Source organism: Pleurodeles waltl, chromosome 8 (genome assembly GCF_031143425.1).
Source record: "Pleurodeles waltl isolate 20211129_DDA chromosome 8, aPleWal1.hap1.20221129, whole genome shotgun sequence".
Taxonomy (NCBI): domain Eukaryota; kingdom Metazoa; phylum Chordata; class Amphibia; order Caudata; family Salamandridae; genus Pleurodeles; species Pleurodeles waltl.
The window spans coordinates 1,282,053,078-1,282,074,834 of NC_090447.1; the positions used below are offsets into that span (position 1 = coordinate 1,282,053,078).

The 21,757-nt window shown below is 40.4% G+C and overlaps 1 protein-coding gene across 1 annotated transcript in view; it reads left to right on the plus strand.

Moving 5' to 3' along the window:
* Positions 1-21,757, plus strand: part of ATP8A2 (ATPase phospholipid transporting 8A2) — a 1,954,943-nt gene that overhangs the window by 1,393,394 nt on the left and 539,792 nt on the right. Inside the window, exon 30 of the mRNA XM_069202231.1 lies at positions 1,151-1,229. Within this exon, the coding sequence (XP_069058332.1) occupies positions 1,151-1,229 (79 nt within the window). The remainder of the gene's footprint in view (positions 1-1,150; positions 1,230-21,757) is intronic.

Genomic DNA, 21,757 nt, shown 5'->3' on the forward strand with positions numbered 1-21,757 from the left:
TTGGTTTTAAAGAGTTTGGGGGATTCTAATCTGTGTCAGGAACAAACTTGACCCAAAATACTTTGTTCGCTTTTGATTTTTTTGGCCAGTGCAATTGCAAGAGCCTGAAAAATACATTTTGCAATATGCAATTTAAACCCACAGGAAATTAGATTGTTCCTGCTGGTAGATCGTATGATATGGCAAATTGCATTCCATGTAAAAGAAACACTACAGTTACATTGTTTCATTCTAGTTCTGTTTTATTTCACATAAGTATAAATCAGGACATGTTTTAATCTAATATTGGAATTGACAAGGGGCAGGTTTTAAGATTTGGAGAGTGTGCAGTGAATTTTCCATCTACTGTGTTGGCAGATTTCCCTCTTCTGCATAGGCAGTGGAGAAAAGCTCTCCTAAATGTGTATAATGCCACCAGGGGTTTGGAGGCTTCTTAACTAAAGTAGTGGAGGTTATCTGCTGTAGAAGGTGTCATGTTTTTGGCAACACCCAAGGAGAATTCTGACAACACCAATGTCAAATGGTAGAATTTCCTCCACATCATGTGGGCAACAGAAATGAGCTCCCAGAGTGCTGGTTCTTCATCAGCGTTCACATATATAGTAGTCTCCTAAATATGCATGGGCGGGAGTGGGAGGTGTGGGTGGAGAGGGATTCCATGCACCTTGCAGTACTATGAGGATAACCTGCCACCATTCCTGGTGGGATTTCGCAGCTCCATTGTGGGCAATATGTCGGAGCCAGCTGACTCTCCACTGGCAGGATTTACACCATTTAGAGAAAATAAACCAGGAAAGACATTCTGTCAAAGGGAGATCTACCGATTTTTGACCGATTTGCCATTACCGTCCTGCTCTAAAATAGGCTCTCAGTTCTTACTTCCCTGATCAGTAAGATTTAAGGTTAACTTGCAAACAGTGATCCTGTAAGGGATCCTGTAAGGGAAGCTTTGCAACCACCTGGCAGCAGAAAGGTGCAAAAGCGTAAAAATAATGGATGAAGAAATAGGATTGTGAGCTGCAGAAATATTAATGCTTGGGAGAAGCAGTATACTTTGCCAGTTAACTTCACAATAAAGCCTTTCTTGAGGCTTTGAAATGGTCAGGTGTCTTTGCAGCCCCTCTGACTCTCTCTGCTTTTTTCCCTGCAGGTTTTCTGGGGTCACTGCATCAACGCCTTGATCCACTCCATCATCCTCTTCTGGTTTCCTCTAAAAGTGCTGGAACACGGTAACTACTTCACTATTTCAAATTTCACGCAGTGGCATTAAACGCTTGCTTATCTATGGACAGTGAAGGTGGAATTCAAGGGCGGTAGGATGGGGTCAGTGACGTAGCACACAACGAAGACTTGCTGTGATTGGCAGGTCAGGCAGCCACTTGAGAGATGCTTGGTTTCATTTTGTATCAACTATGACCTTCAGAACTTCAGTAACCTACGTCAGTGGAAGGAATCCAAATTTATCATAACAACTATATTTAATATTTTTTGTTTCTACTTTCGGTGCTTGAGAAATGTTAGCATTTGTTATTCAGCAATTAATAAAACATTGAGACAGCTTGATTTTATTTTTTATGTAAATATTATTTGCTTTCCCACATAATGATATGTTGTTTGTAATGGTGTTTACAGAATCGAGCCATATTGCATCTGTTGAAATGCTTCATAAAATGGCTTGTTCTTGTATGTCCAAAAATGATTAGCATAGAACACCATGAGTAAAATAAATATCAATTGCTAAAATAATCTAAAGAAATCAGTTACATGCCACGTAAATACGTGTTAAGTATCCCTTATGCAATTGGGTTCCTGTCACCTCTAGTAAGAAGAGTAACTGTGCTTGTAGTGTACCCTTGCTACGGGAGGACAGCCCTTAGGGGGCCTGAGCTCTGCACCGAATTGCCAGACACGTTTTTTCTCCTTATATGTCGAGGAAAAACCAAGTTTTATTTGGAGAAGTTAAGTTTTCGTGTCGTCTTCTGTACTGCTTCAAGAATTTTGTTTAAAAACAAGTTTGCTTTAAACATTAAAAGACCTTAAAACAGTGAAATACTATCACTGGCTTGTTTATCGCATCAAATGGAAGTAATCGCCCTAGGAAACGAAATGTCATCTCCAACCAGACATGGCCTTTCACTGCCCAGAGAAAGAGGCGTATTACGTTTCCGACCTCCTTTGTGTTCGTGTGTGTAATAGTTCTTCTGTGGAGCTTCAGAAATGCTTAATTCTCTGTGGGATGTTCTTCAACCACAAGACCCCGAAGGCGACACCCCATATGTGTTTCATAAATGAGCACATGCGCTGACCTGAGATGTTGGCTAGGCACCTCGACGTGACAAGCGGATGACAACAGACAAGTAATCCCTTGCAGGCTGACTGGGGAATCTGACAGCTCTAGGAGTGCAGGTGTAGGAACGCACGCGGATTTGCAAAATAGGGCGGAGTGATATTTGCGGCCCCAAAGAATCCTCACCCTTCCGGTGGATCCCAGATCTCTTCACCAGATCACTCATGACATGAGAACAGGTAATTGTAAACAGGTCTCACATTGGAAACCGACTCACCAGGTCTACCATGGCAGCTGCATGCGAGGTTAGAGTAAACAGTGAAGTTTGGGGAATTATTTTTAGTTCCGTAAATTCCATCGAAATTCATAAACAAAAAGAACCACACACACAAAAAAAAAAAAAAAAAACCTGTCTGATTCGTAGGCCATTTTGTGCATCTCCGTGGAACTTATTTTGCCAGGAAAACCGCACGAAGTGCGTGAACTGAGCAATTTGCCATTTCCTCAGGTTTGCCCGCAGAGTGAATTTGGGCATTTTTTATAGCTAAACTGTGCTTTCCAGGCAATTTGTTTAAAGTGCGGATTTCACCAATGTCTTATTATGAGGAAACCATTTGGTCCAGCACTAGGCAGCAGCTCTACTACTGATGGCATTTGCAGAGGGTACCGATTCTCCAAGTTGTCTCTGGGCGGTGATGTCATCGTGCTGATATCATCAATAGGTTTAGTGCAAATGTGCCTTGATCAGCCTTTGAAAGACTGGAAGAGCATTGTGGGCCTGGATATGATCAGGAAAATTGTCCCAATGTTGGGCTGAAAAATTATGATTGCTTTTAGGGAGTCAGTTTAAATGTAGGAATGCATCAGAGGTTGCAAGTAGCACCCCACTAAGGTTTCAGGTGCAAGCAGTAATATTAAATGTCAAGTAATCAGGTTTAACCTGTTGAAAGCACCTGAATGTAGGAGAGGCACCTTCAAAAGCAATTTGTTTTGGCAAGTAACAAAATTGCTGCCCCTTTCAATCCCCCCATATACGCAGCATGCATAGTAATTCCGAAATTGTGAAATATTAAGATGTCATTTGTTTGCACCTGTGTGTCTCCTCTGTTAATCTTTTTAAGTATACCATCAAATGTGAATATTGTAGCCTTAAAAAACAAAAACAGACCCCGTTTTTATGTTCATTAACATACCATGGTTATCAATGGTTTATTCATTTATTTTGCTTGGTGTTGCTGTCATTGAAAGTCAGTAGAATACCCAGGCAGCGATTTTTGCATAGTTATAAATTTGTTGCATTTGCCACATAATCCATCATCTGCTGCATAATCTGCAGATTTTAACAAAAAAAATTGTTCCTAGCTCAAACGGTTCAAAAGTTACTAAAAATGAAGTGACAACTGCTGCCGTGCAGTGGAAGACCCTTTGCGAAGCAGGAATGGTTGCTTTTCTGTTACTTATTGCCATATTTGGGTATTAAACTGGTAGTAATGAGGTGCAATCAATGCCCAACAGTGTTACCACATTTAAACATGACAAGATAATGAAGTAATAGTATTACAGAATGTGCGTATTATTCCACATAATTTGCCTTTTCCAGCTGCATAATTTACTCAACCCTGCAGCATAATTTGGCCCTGTCCTGCTGCAGAATTCCAGTGGCCCTGAGCATATGCACCCTTCTTGACGTAGGGCATCACACTAGTGGAGAAGTGTGGCTCAATGGTTAGAGCGGCAGACCCTGATGCAGAAATCTGGCCCGGAACCAGGGTTCAATTCCTGCCTCGGCGGGTCTTGGGCTCAACTTCCTCGGACCTGATAATTCTCGCATCAGTGCCTAATCTAATTCATGGGTCCCACTCTGTAACTCTGGGCAATAGCTTGCTTAATCTTCACAACGGCCCCAACAGCTCTGGGATGCCTGGCTTCACCTTGGAGGTTGCCCAGAAGTGGGCACCTCACAGGGAAAAGCCAGGAGGGGTTCCACAGCGGTATGTGTACAGCGCCTTGAGACCCTAATGGGTGAGTAGTGCGCTATACAAGTACGAAGTTTACAGTTTACACTGAAAAATCACTGAAGTGAATACTTGACTTGGATTAACAAACGTCAGGAGTGTCCGTGAAATAGCTTGTTATTCACCGCGACTGTGTCACAGCTGTGGAAAACCAAAATGTTTTCTTCCATTGTTATAATGTCACAGGGATTTCATGTCAATGTTTTAAGACAGCCCGTCAGCGTGGCGTGACGTCTGTGCTGCAATAGAGTGCAGCTCGCCACTTTGGGGGTATGCTACAGAGGGTGGTGTGGGGAAGTAGCAGGAGGTCAGATATTTTTGTTTCGTATTTGGGTGGGGAGCAGAAGCTAAGGGCTAGGGTGGTGTGCAAGGGCAGAAGAATTTGAGGTGCTATTTTCTTAATGTTGGGTGTGCATTGGAAGGGATGGCCGGAAGGTACCGGGGCGAGTGGAGGTACACCAAGTGTAACACGAGGCAGGGTTCTAGACATGCAAAGTTATATTTTGTTTAGCTACCCATTACTCCACTACACCTGCATAGCTGTAGAAATCAGAGGCACAATATAACATGGTAGACTACTAACAGTGAATAACACCTCAGCTTTCTCAGAGACATCATATGCAACTTGCACTTGGTTCTCTTATTGTCAGTCATTCTATTTAATCTGGTTCAGAACTCCTCTGTCAAAAACATCCCCATCATTCACTGTTACCCATTTACAATTCTATACTTTGGCTACTACACGTTTGAATGGGAAATCCATCCCTGCAGGTCTCCTAAGGGTATATATTAAGTGGGTTGACAACTGGAACTTACGCATTGCAAAAACACATGCTGGTGGGAAGAGCAGGGAGTCAACATTTGTTTACCTCGGTTTTTCCCTTTCGCATTCCAAAAAAAGTTGTTTTGTGGCTTGTGTATGCCACCCTAGAGAACTATGTTGATTGACTAATACTTGCCTTTCTGTGACTAGCGTGTATCTTTAGTATAAGCTTCACATTTTCACCTGCTATAATTTGTCTGTCTTTTATTTAAAAAAGCAAGCTGTTTTTCTTATTGTTTGGCCATATCCTACCTCTTCTCCCTAGACTTCTCCCCCAGATGCGTCTGTGTGGTCTAAGACCCCTCTCTGAGTGCCTCCCACTGACTGTTAAACATTCACTCATATCTAGCAAATCAACACAAGTCACTGTTTTATATGGGTTTACCTAGCTAGAGTCCTTTCCATGCTTTTCTTCCACTATGAAGTGCGGTTACCATACGTTGTTTACTTAGATGCAGGTAAAACGCTCTAAATGATTCAAGTTGTTTCCTTTTCCTTTTATCTCTTCTGCCCCCTAATGCTGAACCATTTTGGCAGCATCATTTATACCTATTTGTGACTCAAAGTGGCTTTTTCTTCATTCCTGAATATTCCTCACAACTCCAATCCTTCATCATTTTTCCCAGTAGATCTATCTTTTCAATTACTCTATTTTATCACTTAATGCCACCCCTAATTACCATCTGATGCAACTTACAACACACAATTCATGCACGTTAGTCCCATAATGTAAGTCAGTACTGTATCAATATACAACCCCTATTTTATGCTTATAAGTATTACAGTATTACCTGCTTACCTACAACATTATATCAATCAGTCTTGGCATCAAAACTTTCCAGATTAGAATTTGATATCTCCTCTGTTTTTCCCGCATCCAAGGAAGGATGGCTTTTCATCTGTGACCCCAGATGTAAACTTACTCTGTGTTCAATCCAGTTCCTTTGCACTTAGCTGATGGTGCTCCTGCATTGGACCCTGTCATGCCAATGACAAATTCTCTGTGATCATTTTCCCTTAGGATTTTTTAAGTACATTGGAAAATTGGAGCTATTGTCCAGGCTTTCAAGGAAAATACCTTTCAGTTCACTTCACACTCATAGTTGTACGGGGGGGTGGGGTGTATATCAGATCTTCAATTAGGCATTCTTTTTACTCCATCAAAAGTTTTTCTCTTTTCTCAGTTTGAGTTGTTGGAAGAGGTGGGCAGACCAGAGCTTTTGTGGGAAGGGCTGAGTTGATTCCGATTCAAGGATTTGGCTTGGCTTTAACAGTTAGAGTACGAGCCAAGCCTTTACAGAAATGTCATGGCAAGGCCTGAAGAAAACTTTGGGAAATCAGACAAATTTCATTAGTTGTGCAAGATAGCTGTGTTAGTATGCAAACATGGTTAAAAAACAAACTATGCAAAGGGTGTCAAAATATGCAATAAAAGCTGCATGCTGGGGCCTTCACTAATCTCAAATTCAAAAGTACAAGTCACAGAATGAAACGTTGCTGTTGGTTAAAAGCCTGGTGTCACAAAGGACATGGGTCCACCTGACTAATATAGCTCTTTGTTAGGCTTTCTCTTCAGGCCGGACAGTGTCCTTTTAACAGGTTCCAATTGACTGCTGTGCAGTGGTTGGAGTCACACGCTCACTCATTGAGGTTCACTCTCCCAACTGCTCAAGACCCCAAATGCCCCTTCCCTTTGTTAGCTATCAGCTGCTGTTATAGGGCAGGAGGAATCCAGCCGGGCACCCATCCTGTGGGTAGAGGAACGCTAATGCTTCAGGTTCAACACAGAGTGCAGCAGACTGTAACCCACTGGCAGTGTTCATTAGGAGCATTTCATTTGTTAAGGCTGCAAATGTGTTTAGTTCAGGGAGAGCTGCATGAAAATCTTGCTTGATGCCAAAACATCTGTTTTCGTGCACACCTGCTGCAGCTGGGATCTACAGCAGATCATAAATTTGAATGCTGGCAGGGCAGTTTTCTGGCCTTTGGGAAATTAGCACAGCCCTCAGGGGTAACTTCTTGAGTGCAACTTGCTATGTTTAAAAGAGTTTCATTATAGTCCACTCTTCTTGCACTGCGTTGGGATCTGTATGTAACTGTTTCCCTCACCAGACACTGGCAGCAACCGCTGCTGTTACCAAAATATATGAAAGGGCGCAAGTAATTGCTTTACTTGGTCAAGCGCAAACAACAAGGAACTTTGTAGCCCCGCACTGTGCTCAATTGTGAAGTCAAAACTGTGTGAAAGACTTGAAACTGATTCATTGCCCTGTCCTTTTGTACGTTGTTTCATAGGCCAAATACAATATCGTATTTAGGGCAGAATGCGCACAAGGCCTGTTGGCACCGTATGAATTGTCCTTCCGAGAGCGCCCTTGATGATGTAGGACATCATTACCTAGGGCACAGCCAATAAATGGACCTGTCATCTTGGATATTTGTTAGAGGGAAAATTAGGCAAACGTGTTATATCTTGCATTTTTAAAACAGTGGGAATGCAGACATTTATTGCTGAGGTACTATTTCAATGAGCTTCTGGGCATAAAGCTATCGAGTAGAGTAGTGCTATTTTGTAGTGTTTCGTCTTCTGATTTAATCTTTTAGGGAGGCAGATAATTCTGTTTTCCTCCACTGGTTCTCTGTTCACTTGGTTTTGTTCTGCACTTTCTTGATGAGGGGGGTAAGTAGGCATTCCAATAGAATGAGCCAAAAGGAATGAAAATATAAAGAGTTATGTGTAGTCAGAAGGTTGTGTTCAGCGGATCCACGGTTGCACCCCAAGAGAAGGTTGTGTTCAGCGGATCCAAGGTTGCACACCAAGAGAAGGTTGTGTTCAGCGGATCCAAGGTTGCACACCATGTGTAGGTGACATGATAATAGCAGATTCTCAGATTATTTATTGATCCATACACTAGTTTTAGCTATAATGCTCTGTTTTCAGCACTTAGCCATTGCACTTGTGGGAAATAAGTGGAGGTGTTCCTGCTGATATTAAACTTTTGATTGCAGAGTTCAGAATCTTAACTGGGGGAGTGTAGGAATAACTAAGTATATTGACAAGGATGCTGTTGCATTAGGCCAGTCTGTGAAAACCAAGGGTTCCTGGGTGATTTGTGTCAGAGTCACCAGATCCTCGGGGTCTGCGCATGTTCTTAACATGTCCACCACAAGACCGCTCCAATACTCTGATTAGAATGTCACAGAGTCGAAGAGAGTCCAAGTCGGGAAAAGGGGATTAGGAAGGGAACATCTGGGAAGGAAACCTGTAGGAAACAAAAAGGTTAAACAACACAACATCAGAATCAAACCACATTTAGATTCATAAAAACTCTCTGTTGAATCTAGGGTTCAATGATACTTGGAACATGAAATAACACTCTGTTGAGTCTAGAGTTCAGGGATACTCGGAACATGAAATAACACTCTGTTGAGTCTAGAGTTCAGTGATACTCGGAACATGAAATAATACTTAGACTGAGGAAACATGGATGACTTAAACATTAACTAAATAGCTAGGCCTCAAGATGTCTGGTTACCTGTGAAGGAATCAAGAAGGCTTAATACAACTGTTCAATGAACCTCTCAAAGAAATGTTAAACATGAATTAGAAAACATCAGAACTTTCTAGAATTACGCTTTCAAATTCAAGCATAGTCTTTTGCATGAGGACCAGGAAATAATCTGAATGATTTCTATAGCACCATATGAGTTATACTTAAGGGAACTTATTATGCACATACAATATAACATCTAGAATTCTAATACTTTAGTTTTTTTTAAATGTAGGAACATGAATTGCGCACATTGCGAATTTCCACAAGGGTTTGTAAATGCCATGAAATGGTTGTGCACAATGTATAACATGAGTTAGACACAATAAATGAATCGCGCGTCTTGCCGATTCGAAGGCCACCAAGTAAATGCCATGAAGTGGCAGCGCACAATGAACATCGTGATTTAAACACAAGAAATGAATCGCGTGTCTTGCCGATCCGAATACCACCATGTGAGTGCCATGAAATGGTAGCGCGCAATGACTAACATGAGTTTTGCACAAGAAATGAATTGCGCGTCCTGCCGATTCAAATGTCACCACGTAAATGCCATGAAATGGTAACACACAATGAATATCATGAATTAAGCACAAGAAATAAATCGCGCGTTTTGCCGAATCGAATGCTACCTTGCTAATGCCATGAAATGGTAGCGCACACTGAATATTCATGAATTAAACACAAGAGATGAATCGCGCGTCTTGCCGATTCGAAGGCCACCAAGTGAATGTCAAGAAATGGTAGCGCACACTGAATATCATGAATTAAGCACAAGAAATGAATTGTGCGTCTTTGCCGATTCAAATACCACCATATGAATGCCAAGAAATGGTAGCGTACAATGAATAACATGAATTAAGCACAGGAAATGAATCGCGCGTCTTGCCGATTCGAATGCTACCTTGTAAATGCCATAAAATTGTAGCGTACAATAAATAACATGAATTAAGCACAGGAAATGAATCGCGCGTCTTGCCGATTCGAAGGCTACCTTGTAAATGCCATAAAATGGTAGCGTACAATGAATAACATGAATTAAGCACAGGAAATGAATCGCGCGTCTTGCCGATTCGAAGGCTACCTTGTAAATGCCATAAAATGGTAGCGTACAATGAATAACATGAATTAAGCACAGGAAATTAATCGCGCGTCTTGCCGATTCGAAGGCTACCTTGTAAATGCCATAAAATGGTAGCGCACAATGAATAACATGAATTAAGCACAGGAAATTAATCGCGCGTCTTGCCGATTCGAAGGCTACCTTGTAAATGCCATAAAATGGTAGCGCACAATGAATATCAAGATTTGTACACGAGTAAAGAATCGCGCGTCTTGCCGATTCGAGTGTCAGCATGTAAATGCCATAAAACATCAAGCGCACATTCACACGCACTAGAGCAAAATTGTTTTATCATGCAAATTAGGCCCAAGAACTCGAAAACCTTCGAGAACGGGATCGGGGGCCCAGCCCGATCTCCGTCTTACCACCCTGATCAAGGATCACCAACAAAGTGAAAGGGCAAGGCCTGGAGAATCAAAGTAGGCCTCTGGAACAGGAGCTCAGGAAGTTGCTGCTGCTCTGCACCGGGACCTCTGAATAGTGAGCACGTGGAGCTGGGCTGGGTCCCTTATATAGAGTCTTGGCCCAGCCCACAAACCACACCCAGGCATGCTGCAGGGAAGTTTCTAGAAGGCCCTGGAAAGGGACCACACCCTGACACACTCTGAAAGCCTGCAGCAATACATTGCAAATGAACAGTATTTACAAGCACCTTGAACATAAGTCTTGAGGATTAAACTCTGCAATGCAAAAAGTTAAACAACAGCATATCAAAATAATGCATGAATTACGTTATCTCATAAGTGCTGAGTTTTTGCATTCCAGTCGCCCGTAGAACGCGCACTGCCCAGATGTTGACATTTGGTAGTATTAACCTGAACCAGCGAGCAGACTTTTCATGTATTGAATAGTTGAAAGCATGTTACCGTGACCAAATTGGTGAGGAAGACTTCTACCTTTGTAGATAGGCTGAACTGAACACTGAATCAGGAGGAAATGTGATGTGATGAAAAGGGCCTAAGCTACAGTCAGACACAGCAGACAAAAAAGCTGTTCTGTTTTGGAGGAATTTAGCATCAGTGACTATAGAGACATCCAGTGACAGTTGGCTGTGAAACCATCAGAGATACATCCGTGTAGGTTGAGTGTTTAATTTGGGTGTTGGTAGCATAGACATGGTCTGAGAAGCCAAACGAGGAAATTATATCCCTACTGGAGATGATGGATAGAGAGAACAGAAAAGGTCCTAAGACTGATCCTTGAGGAACACACACTGATAGTGGAGTAGATACAGATATCTTTAAGTCACTGGTGATTGCTAATAAGTGTTTGGCGAGCTATGGGACAATCCATGTGGGCACGGGTCCACTGATGCAAAGTGATTGAAGGAGGAGAGTAATGTGGGGTGGTGGGTGTATGTCAGAATATTATGTACAGAAATACTGTTGGGCATAAGTATTGTTTCTAAATATAATTTACAAAGATATTGTCTCATTGTGTGTATATTTTCTATCATTAGCTCCAAAGGGGCAATATTTGTATAGGTCTATGGACTTTTTGAGTACATTTTGCAGTTGGAGAAAAGGGTGTGCAGGGATAATTAGGTGGGTTTCAGGCACAACACATGTGTACAGTGAACTTATGCACATACTTATTAGTTAGGATTTTACACAAGAAGTATATGATGGAGGTCAGACAAACAGCTTCATGTTGGATTGCCTGATGTGCTTGAGAGGGCATCTCAATGAACGGTGCTTACCTTTGCAGTGTATGCAGTTTAATGGTTATCCCTACGATATTGTTACATCTGTATCAAAGGAAGGAACCTAGCATTTTTGGAGACGTTTGTGATCAGGCGTATTTACCTTGTGGTCTTTGGTAAATTGTAGAAGGCATTTTCTGAACAATTTTATTTTATTGTTAACATATGCCCTGGCCCTAACAAACAAAAGAAACAAATGATCGCTAATAAAACTGACGCTTGCTTTAAAAAATGGAGCAAGCATGCCTTGCATCTCCCATGCTGACTGCAGTTGATTAAACTCTAAAGAAACATTCGTCGAAATATTGTATGTTCCGTGCAGACGTCCTGACATACACCTGGGTGTGGTTGTACAATAGATTATCTGTTTAATTTGGATAAAGACCAGAAACTGAATTGAACAAAAATTTGGGAGGTGTCGCTTGCCAGCAGAATTGAAAGATAAACATATCCATGCACACACTCATTAATGTCACATTTATTTCGTTTCTTTTCATTATTTTTATATATGTTTCACAAGAGCAAAGCAAACGTGGTATGCAATTATATACACAGCGTATTATGTGATTAATCATGTTCTTTATGGAGCTAGGGCTTACTTTTGTAATCTAATTTGCAGCATTAATCCTAGTAAATGAAGAGGCTTGTTTTGAAGCTTATGGAACACATACTGATCAATATCTTTTGTTTTCTAAATGTTATAGAATGGCTGTCTTTACTTGCGACTGTCAGAGAAGATTGTACAAAATCATTCATTATGAATGTCACCATCTCCCTGTTTTTTCATAGCTCTAAGAACAGTACCATGACACAAGTTCCTACTTTAAATACCTGACTTGGGGATTTGTCTCAGGCTGGCATGCCCACTTTATAAGTCTTCCAGTAAAACATCTCCTGTCATTGCATACACTTGCTATATATTTTTCTAGACTTCTTTCTGGACCCCCTGTCTAACAAAGGCCCAAATATGTCCATTGTGTCACAAAACGCACCCGGTAGACTTAAGCCAACGAGGACATCAATTGGTGCCTGAAATTATCCCTGCACGGGTTAAAATCAAGACTATGCTAGGACTTACTCCCGTCACTCTCACCTCTAACCAGCCCCTCGCAGAATACTGACAAATAATACTATTCAGTGCCTTGCATTAGATAAATACTCATAAGTACATGGGCCAGGGCCAATATTGTTGTACAGTGTATTTTGTGTGAATATGTGTGAACATTAAATCTAATCTTAGTACCATTGATATTGTCACACGTGCTTTGTGCGCTATGGTGATGGTTTCCCCATACTAATTTTTCAAGTTTTGAGAAACTTAATTATGGGTTGGTTAGTGTATTCATGCTTTATTTCGTGTTTCTACTTATTTTCGCTATTGGAAAATGTGATAAAACCCCTAATGAGAAAACGAGAACACAACTTGCACAAGATAACAAGTGTAGTGTGTATTTTCAAATCCTTTTTTAACATTAGTGACATATTGTGCTACTCTCATGCCTAATCGGGTTTCCTCAGAACACTTAGCTAATACAATTTACCCCACCCAATTCATGCACAGAGTAGTCCTTTCTCTCGTTATGTCTATTGTGAGTGACCCCACCTCCTTTGTGTCCGATTTGGGCATGGCTGCTTCTGCAGACCCATTTGACTAATGGTATAAAGGTGCAATTGTGGCTGCAATAAATAGGGATCTGCAGGTGTAATTTTAGCATTCAGCAAAACTTTGTCTAATGTCAAGGCACTCAGGCACGTCATGAAGCGATCAAATAGAAAAAAACAATAGTTTTATCAAACTATATACTCTTCTGTCTTGAAAGGTATCGTTTACACTTTGAAAGGGTTTCAACATACACAACTAACAATTGAGCAAATGCTGTCCTCAACCACACAAGGAAGGCCACCAAAATATTAGACCAAGTACATAAAGTAGAATTCACATCTCTCGCGGATCTGCAGTACACCTCGCTCTTTCACAGCCTTCAGTTCCTAGAGTGGTGGGTCACAAATGCACTTAAACTTTTAGAAAGATTGTTAAACAACTTCATCTAAACACTCAAAGTTATAAATTAGCGAACATGTTAAGCACTTAACAACTAAAGTAGAAAATTATGTACTACCAAGTAAATGTCTGCAATGTGAGGAAAGCTCACTATTATGACAAGATATCTATGTCATATGTCCTCCAAGAAGAACATTTAAGGTTCATATCTAAGAAACCCACCAGAGTGCACCAACACAACAACCCTCTCATATGTCTAGACTTAACATCTATCAGAGCACTGTAGTTTCAAAATCACCAATATTTGCAAGTTGACAAACCTCAGATTAACAACCTCATCACAAAAACAGAAAATTCCACTCATTACAAGTGGTCGAATAAAATCCTTGTCATTTCCTTTCTCCAGAATTACCTTTACTTAAGGGTCCTGGTAACTCCAGGAATGGAGACATCATAAGAATTGTGTGTTTTTGAGTGCAACCTGCAGTGGTTTCTAACTTTTTCACTTCTGTAGATCCCCATGTTATCATTACTGGAACCAATTTCTACATCATTTCTCAATTGTTTCACATGTGAAAAAACAATACTCATAATTCTGATAATTCTGATGGGCTCATCACCTCTGTTACCGGGGTTATTTGAATTTGCTGGTCACTAATAATAAGGCCTAATGCCTTCCTCCATATCACTATTATCCACTTCAAAAATTAACTCTTGTCTAGCAATGGAGATGTGTCACCCGCAGGCTCTTTCACCCCATCCACTAGAAATCAGCACAGAAATGTAAAATCCCGTACCTCAAAACCCTGCTCAAATAATATCTAAGTCAATTCTGTTGATCTGAAAAACTGCATGCCCATCTCTAACATGCTATGCCATGCAAAGCTATTTGAAAATCGGTTCACTAATATTTACAAGAATTCCTTGAAATGCACACACACCACCAATCTCAAGTTGGTTTTAGAACATACTGAACCACACTTTATGGCCTTGTGGTATAAACCTACCAGTCATACAGACATGTATGCTACTGCAACACTCATTCTCAATGGCATTTCAATGACTTTCAACAATGTATGCCACTCATTCGGCACGGATTACCTGTGCTACCTTGACATCAGAAACCATGCACTCTACTGTATACACTCCTTCATCTGTGAAAGACCCCAAATAACCATCATAGTTCCAAAATTAAAAGCAGTGTCACATGGCTCCATATTCGTGTTCTCCTGTACAATAGAAACATAAAATGCAATTAACAATTCAGCCCATAATTTTCACCTTCTGTGGCAGTCCAAGTTGTCTGTGTGTGCTGTAGCAGTCATATAAATGTAAACTCTGAGTGCCTAATTCAAAGCTGCATTTTGTATCACGTAAAGGTAAATTACAGTAGTACACTTACATACTACAAAATGCAATTAATAAATTTACAAGTAGAAGGCTCTGCCTACATCATTCCTATCTTTTCTATGGTAGGGTCTCCACACTTGTGAGTTTACTACATAGCAGTAAATAAGGGAGGGACAGTGGGGAGTGGGGAGGAAATTAGTAATAACTTCTATAAAAGGGAAGGGGTTAGAGAAACATAAAGTGGGATTTAGGGAGGGATAGGTTACTTCAAACACCCACCCAAAGAAGACTAACCACATGGCTGTTCATAAACTACCCTTCTAAAGTTACTGCAGCCCAAAAGGTGACAAAATAGTAATACATGGGTGCCAGCCCACCTTGGGGTAAATCAGGCAATACACATGTCCACTCAAAGTACTGCAATACACTCCCATAAAATACATATTTCTGATACATAGTTATCAAACAATTATTTCATTGTTTTAAAATGTCATCATACTCTTAATTTAAAAATAACTAATAACAATCGTAATTTAAAAATGAAATGAAATTACATTTTATAACTTTTGTTTAAAAACTTTAAAAGGATTTAAATTAATTCAATTAATTCAATGCATACCTTTTAACAAAATATAATGCATATGAAATAAAATAAAATGTTACTATGGGAGTTGTTTAGAATTATTCTTTAATAAATATTATTTTCAAATTATATCATATCTCTTTAAATAGTTATTTAATACACATTTAATTTAAGGGTTAACTATTTTATTATTGTATTTTAGTAATAAATTTTGTAAATTATTTTACATTTACATTTTCCAATGAAGTAGCTTAAATCTTTAAAAAAATAATAAACTTTAAGATTCTTATTTATACTTTTCAATAGGGAGGTTTCCTTACTACAGTGATAGCAAAGAGCTTCACTGATGCATGAATTTATATTCTCTATTAAAATGGTCTTATATTGTTTTAGTTGAATATTAACCTTTAAAAACATTCCCAATACTTTCCCTTAGGGAGCACTCCAATACCAAAGTGGTGGAGAGCTCCATCTGTGCATGACAAGTTACTAATAGCAATTTTGCACCTGTAAATGTACTCTTGGAAGTCTCCACCCACTGGTTTCAGTGGGCAGAGACATGTAAGTCTAGATTTGGAATGGGAAACAGTGAATAGCACAAAATTGTAAATTTACACCTAAGGGCAAGAGTAAATGGATATACAGGCAAATTTACAAAATTTGAAGTTGCCTGGCACATATTCCAGTGGTCGAAGCAAAGAATGAATTTGTGTTGTAAACTCCAGAGACCCTAAAAAAGGCCATTGCGCACAGCCAGCATTCCCAAATGGCCTCACAAACACAGCTCCAAATATATCTTACATGGTCATTCATTTATTTATAGATGTAATTGAGTAAGCCCTAAACCATATGGCAATGAGGCGCTATAGTAAACCACTAATCTGAAAGTATCACAATAGGTAACCTAGCAAAAAGTGTAAAATGGTATATGCATGTGGCATTAAAAAGTGATTCCACAGAAAAAAACAATCCATTACAGTCGCTCGGTTGCTGTTTGATCTAGCCCCCACTGTTTCCACAGGTATCACTGCTCTCTCAGCACCTGGAATTAATTGTCCAATTTATAAGGCCTCCCTCCTCGAAACAGCACAGGGTGCAGTGAGGAGAACTTACCTTTCACCTCTGAATCCTATGACACTATCTTTATCATAAGTGAGATTGCAGTGGGTCATCGTGTACTGTTGCTTCTCTGCATTTTAATAGTTTTTTTATTCTGCATTCCTGAGGGGAAAGCAAACATAAACGTCCCAGAATACAAAGAACAAAACAACTTTACTCGACTAGTCGTGGCTCTTGACAACCTGAGATGTTTGACTCTAATTTCTGGGTGGAATCATAATTGTTTCGGAATAAACCAACCCCCAAATGTAAGTCGTGCGATGCCATTCTGAAGCCACATTTTGCGTCTTAGAATGTATAAATAGTATTAACAATTTCTACATAAAATTTCAAATATACTAGCATATGTTTAATGCCAGAGAGTTTTGGGGCCATCACCTTACTAGTGCAGAGATATCTGTGGTTTGTAAAAGGGCAAGTGAGACTGGATTTCTATTTAATAGTTTGTTTTACAGATGTTATTTTCCAAACCGTTTGCAGTGGTCACATGAAAGAATTCTATCGAGCATCTGTGCAACTCTAGCTGTGTGGCGTTTGTGAAGTGATCGTAGACTAAACACTGGCTATTACACGCCGATGACATGCCATAATTACACTTAGAGGTAAATGAGCCCCAGCTGTTTGTTTCTGCCTGGACGGTGACACACGTGTGCACTTCAGCATTGGAACACCTAACGGCTTGTGGCCGTAAACACTAATGAACGCAGTTCACGAAAACGTTTCATCAAATCAATTCAGCCTGAAAGTACTTGCGTGGGGTGTGTTTCTGCTTTTCCTTTTGTTCCTAAAAGCCACCAGCTCGAAACTTTGTGTCACCCCCGTGACCTCCGCGTCCCCTTCTCTTACACACCTGCTCAGAGCCACTTTACCTGATACCTTTGAAAGTGTAGCTGAAAGACAAGAGTGGTCTCTTGCCCATCCTACCAGGAAAAACAGATGCAAATGAAACAGATTTTGGAAGAGCTGAAAGGGAGCCTAAGACAACATGCTCAGTGTTAATGCACCTATTGGCTGGCATTTCACTAAAGTCACGAGCTATCGCCTTTCAAAAGACTTCACCGGAGCCGACCGTCCTTTCATCTGCCTTTGTAAAGAAAAAAGCTTTGCGCTGCTCTGAAGTGTCCACTGTTTGCTCTTTTTGTTTTGGTTGAAAAGAAGTGGCAGCCTCAAGGAAGCGATCTTGACATCAAATTCTCAAAGCTTAAGTTATTGTTCCTTTGTTCCGCGATAATCTTGGTGGCGGCTGATGAGTTCTGAAAGTGCTGAGGCGCCAAAAAATCACCATCATGTGCCAACACACCAACACCCACCGGCATACCCCACACACATAGCACCTTGTACTCATTTTGGTGACAGAAAGAATATTTGTTTCTGCTAATCTGCATACGTGGTTCCTGCAGTAGGAGAAAAGAAATACATTTAAACCACAACCAGGATACAGAGGGTCAAATCCATTATTTGCGTCAAAAGCACACAGCATACTTCATAGCTATTAGTAGATTAGCCTTCCCGGGTTAAACCATTGTAACATGCAATCAGTCCGGAAATAAGTAGTGTTTACTTGCCATGGAATAACATGGAATTTGGCCTTGATACTGTGTAATAAATGTGTGAATGACAGTTGCTAAAACCAGTGATTATCATCACCACATAACTGACCGATTTCAGTGGGTTTGACTTTTTATGCCTCAACTATGAATTTCCTTTGAATTCCTTTTTTATGGAACACCCTCATCCCACTTCATGCTCATATTTGTGCAGCATGACTGGACACAGCCCCGGCCAAGTACTTTTTCCATTGGTGTCCACTTAAATTTGCGGGCTCTATGGTTTACAATTTGGTGGTCATAGTGTAATATGTTAGCCACCCCCTCATCCAACCAGTATTGTGTAGTCACTGGGCTCCGTGCTTTGGTGTGCTGTTTTTATATGACAGCAAGCAAACAAAATTCGTTTTTTCTTCAAAAATGAGTAGTGGCGTTTATATGAGGGAAGCGTTTGACCCCATTGACCTATGTGTGCCAAATTGTAACAAAGAACTAAAGTTAGACATGCCAAGTGTCACATTTGGTGTCGATTTGTCAAACTGTTCAACCCATTATCAAAACAAACTAAATAATTTGCAGCACTGGCTCAACCTTAACTGCACAGGCAATATTGTGCCTAAGTGAATTTTATATAATATAAAGGCTGTGATTCACCTCTATCATTAAGAATGACTAAGAACGCCAGATGAAAACTCAGTCTGCATTGTGAATAACTTTGCCCTCCTTTTTGTCTCCATTTGGTGCCTTTCATTGTTTTGGTGTATATATGTTTTACCATTTTATAATAACTATAAGCCAAATCAAAGTAGATGTTACTTATTCATCAGTTCTGTGTACTTTCATTAATGTCTGTAAATGTTGAGAACGACTTGGGGAAAAAAACCTAAAACACTTAGACTCATTGAATTTTCCCAACATTCGCAAACATCATTTAATTAAATGTGGTTAACTGCAATCCCTCTGAAACAGAGGGGCAGATATTTTGTTTCCCTCACATTTACCTACGAATATCAACATTTTCTCAAATTAAAGCAGAGAAAACAGCATCAAGGGGTTGTTTAAGCCTGGAAAATATATTACACAATTGAAAATGTTACTCATATATTTCATGTTGTTTTCATGAGGGTAAAGCCACCCATTTGTAAAAAAACTCAGAATATTGTTAGTGTTAGATGACATTACTATATATAAATGTATCTCTCTACAAAAAGATAAAAAATACACAAGGAAAACAAACATATAAGGAAAAAGGTAGAGATACTCTTCCCCTTCGGCCTGGTGGGGGGTGTCCAAGAGTGACCCCACCCCAGGGCCAAAAACATAAATTTTATTTTTATCCGCCTCGCAGAACTGTGAAGGATACTCGGATCATCTCCAATAAAAAAAAAGGTGGTTGTCTGCCCTTTATAATAAAAGAACCTGGGGTGGGCCAGGGCGCCAAGGGGCATCACAGTTACATTTTCTGGAGGTGGAGGTATTCTGTCTCTCTCCCTGAGCCTCAGAGATGCCCTGGGGACAATATCCCGGGACATCATAGCTTCCCTGCCCGAAGTCTTGTGGGCAGCGAAGTTTAATGTGCCCACCTGTCGGGAGCATAAAGCTTCTTCAGCCGGGTGGGAGCAGGTAGGTTTCTCCCTGCCATGTGAGCATGGGCAGGGAAACAAAGACCTGCTCCTGCTCTGTGGGAGCAGGAAAGAAAAGCTGATTCCATTGAGGGGGAGCAATGCTGGCCCTGGTCACCCCGGGATGGGTGCTGGCAGGGGAGCCTGCAGAGCTGTGGGGACCTTGGGACTCTCCCCACAGTCTCCACCTTTAGCAATGATGTGGGTTGCCTTGGGTAAGCGCCGGGGCACCCCAGTTAAAAAAAAAAAAAAGAAAGGGTGTCCAGCTCCTGCATGGCCACTGGCAGAGAGTCAGAGGGGCCACATGAGGCTGGGATTTTCCCCACGGTCCTCATTGTAAAAAAATGTTGTGGGGTGCCACGGTTGGGCACCGAAGCAGACCAGTTGTTTAATAAAAAAAAAAAAAAACATGGTCCTGGTTTCTGTGTGGCCCATGGGGCTACTGGCTGAGAGCTTGTGGGGACATGGGGACCCTCAAACTCAACCCACGCCCCCCAACAAAAATAAAGATATGGGTGCCCTGGATGAGCTCAGGTAAAGCACACAATGTTCATGGAGGAATCATTTGCATACAAATATTTCAGTGATTTTAAATACTATTAAAATTGCCCTGGATGAGCTCCAGGGCACCTAAAATTAAAACAATAAATAAATGAATCAGCGACAGGAGCCACTCTTTCATTATTCATTTCTCAGGCATGAAGAACCCCACAATAACCTGCAAGTGCTTCCTATTTACATTGTTAAAATCCTTGGGGCTGCAGGGAATACAGATGCCCCCAGCAACATTAAAAAAGAGTGCACCCTTGGGTCATTAAATGCATAACCCCAAGATAGCTTATCATATTTTTTAAAGCCCTCCGAGATGGAGCTCTTTGCTATTCAGCTGAAGTGCAAGGCCCATTGTGATTGTTCTTATGGCTGCATTTTGTGGGCTAAAAAATGTTAAAAGAAAGACGTGTTGATTTTTTAATAAAACTTTATTGATTTATTTATGACAATCACTTTTATTAAACATTGCAATGTGTGAATGAAATATACATTTGATTATAAATATTTGTGATTTATTGACAAAGATAATAAGTCTGCTTTAAATATGTTGACATGCTGATCCTTTAATAAAGCAAATACGCCATTTTTTTTATATTTTGGTAGTCTGACCCTATGACAAAGTCAGTACGTCTGTCTGCCTTACTTAAAATAACACACCTTATATTGTAATATCACACAGTCTGCAGGGATTTGGGGAAGGGCTGGCCGCAGGCCTAGCCCTAAGGCCCACAGCAGCCATGTGCTGCAGGGCACCCAACCCCATGTTGCACATAGAAAAAGGCTGTTGGCAGCAGAGGTTTAGGTGCCAGCAGGCCAGCCCCTACGCCCAACCCCATGCCGCGCTTGGCATTCAGCATCTTAGTTTACATTTACAAAAACCTTAGAAGTCAACTGAAAAAAATGCAAAGGTTAAAGTGACGTTATAGGTATAAATTATAATAATATGCTACTTTACATTGCATAAAACCTTAGAAATTCACTGGAAACCAAAGGTTATATGGATGATATAATTAGGTGAAAATATCAGTTAAATCATACAGTTTTAAACAAAGTCATTGAAATGCATCAGTTATAGTTGTAGCTATACCAATTATAACTAGTACCTCACTAATTTCCTCACATATTATATCATTGCAACATCTGAAATAATTGATGACAAGACTGCATGGCAGAAGAGCAAGTGAATATATATATATATGTATATATATATATCTCCTACGGACGGTTGCCAGTAAATATAGATCGGTCCATCTTTCCATTAAAAAACATGTATTTTCTTGCCTATATCCTTGGTGCTGTTAGACAAATCTTTCCAACATTTAAAAAAAAAAGTGTTCCTGAGAATCTTGCTGTACATGGGAAGCTTCAGGATGATCCGTCAAGGGGGGACTGAGAAAAAGAAGGGGGTCAAAAAAGTGTGTTCCCCTTGTTAATTCCCATAGGGATTTTGACACAACTACAGCCCAAACTGCTGGACGGAA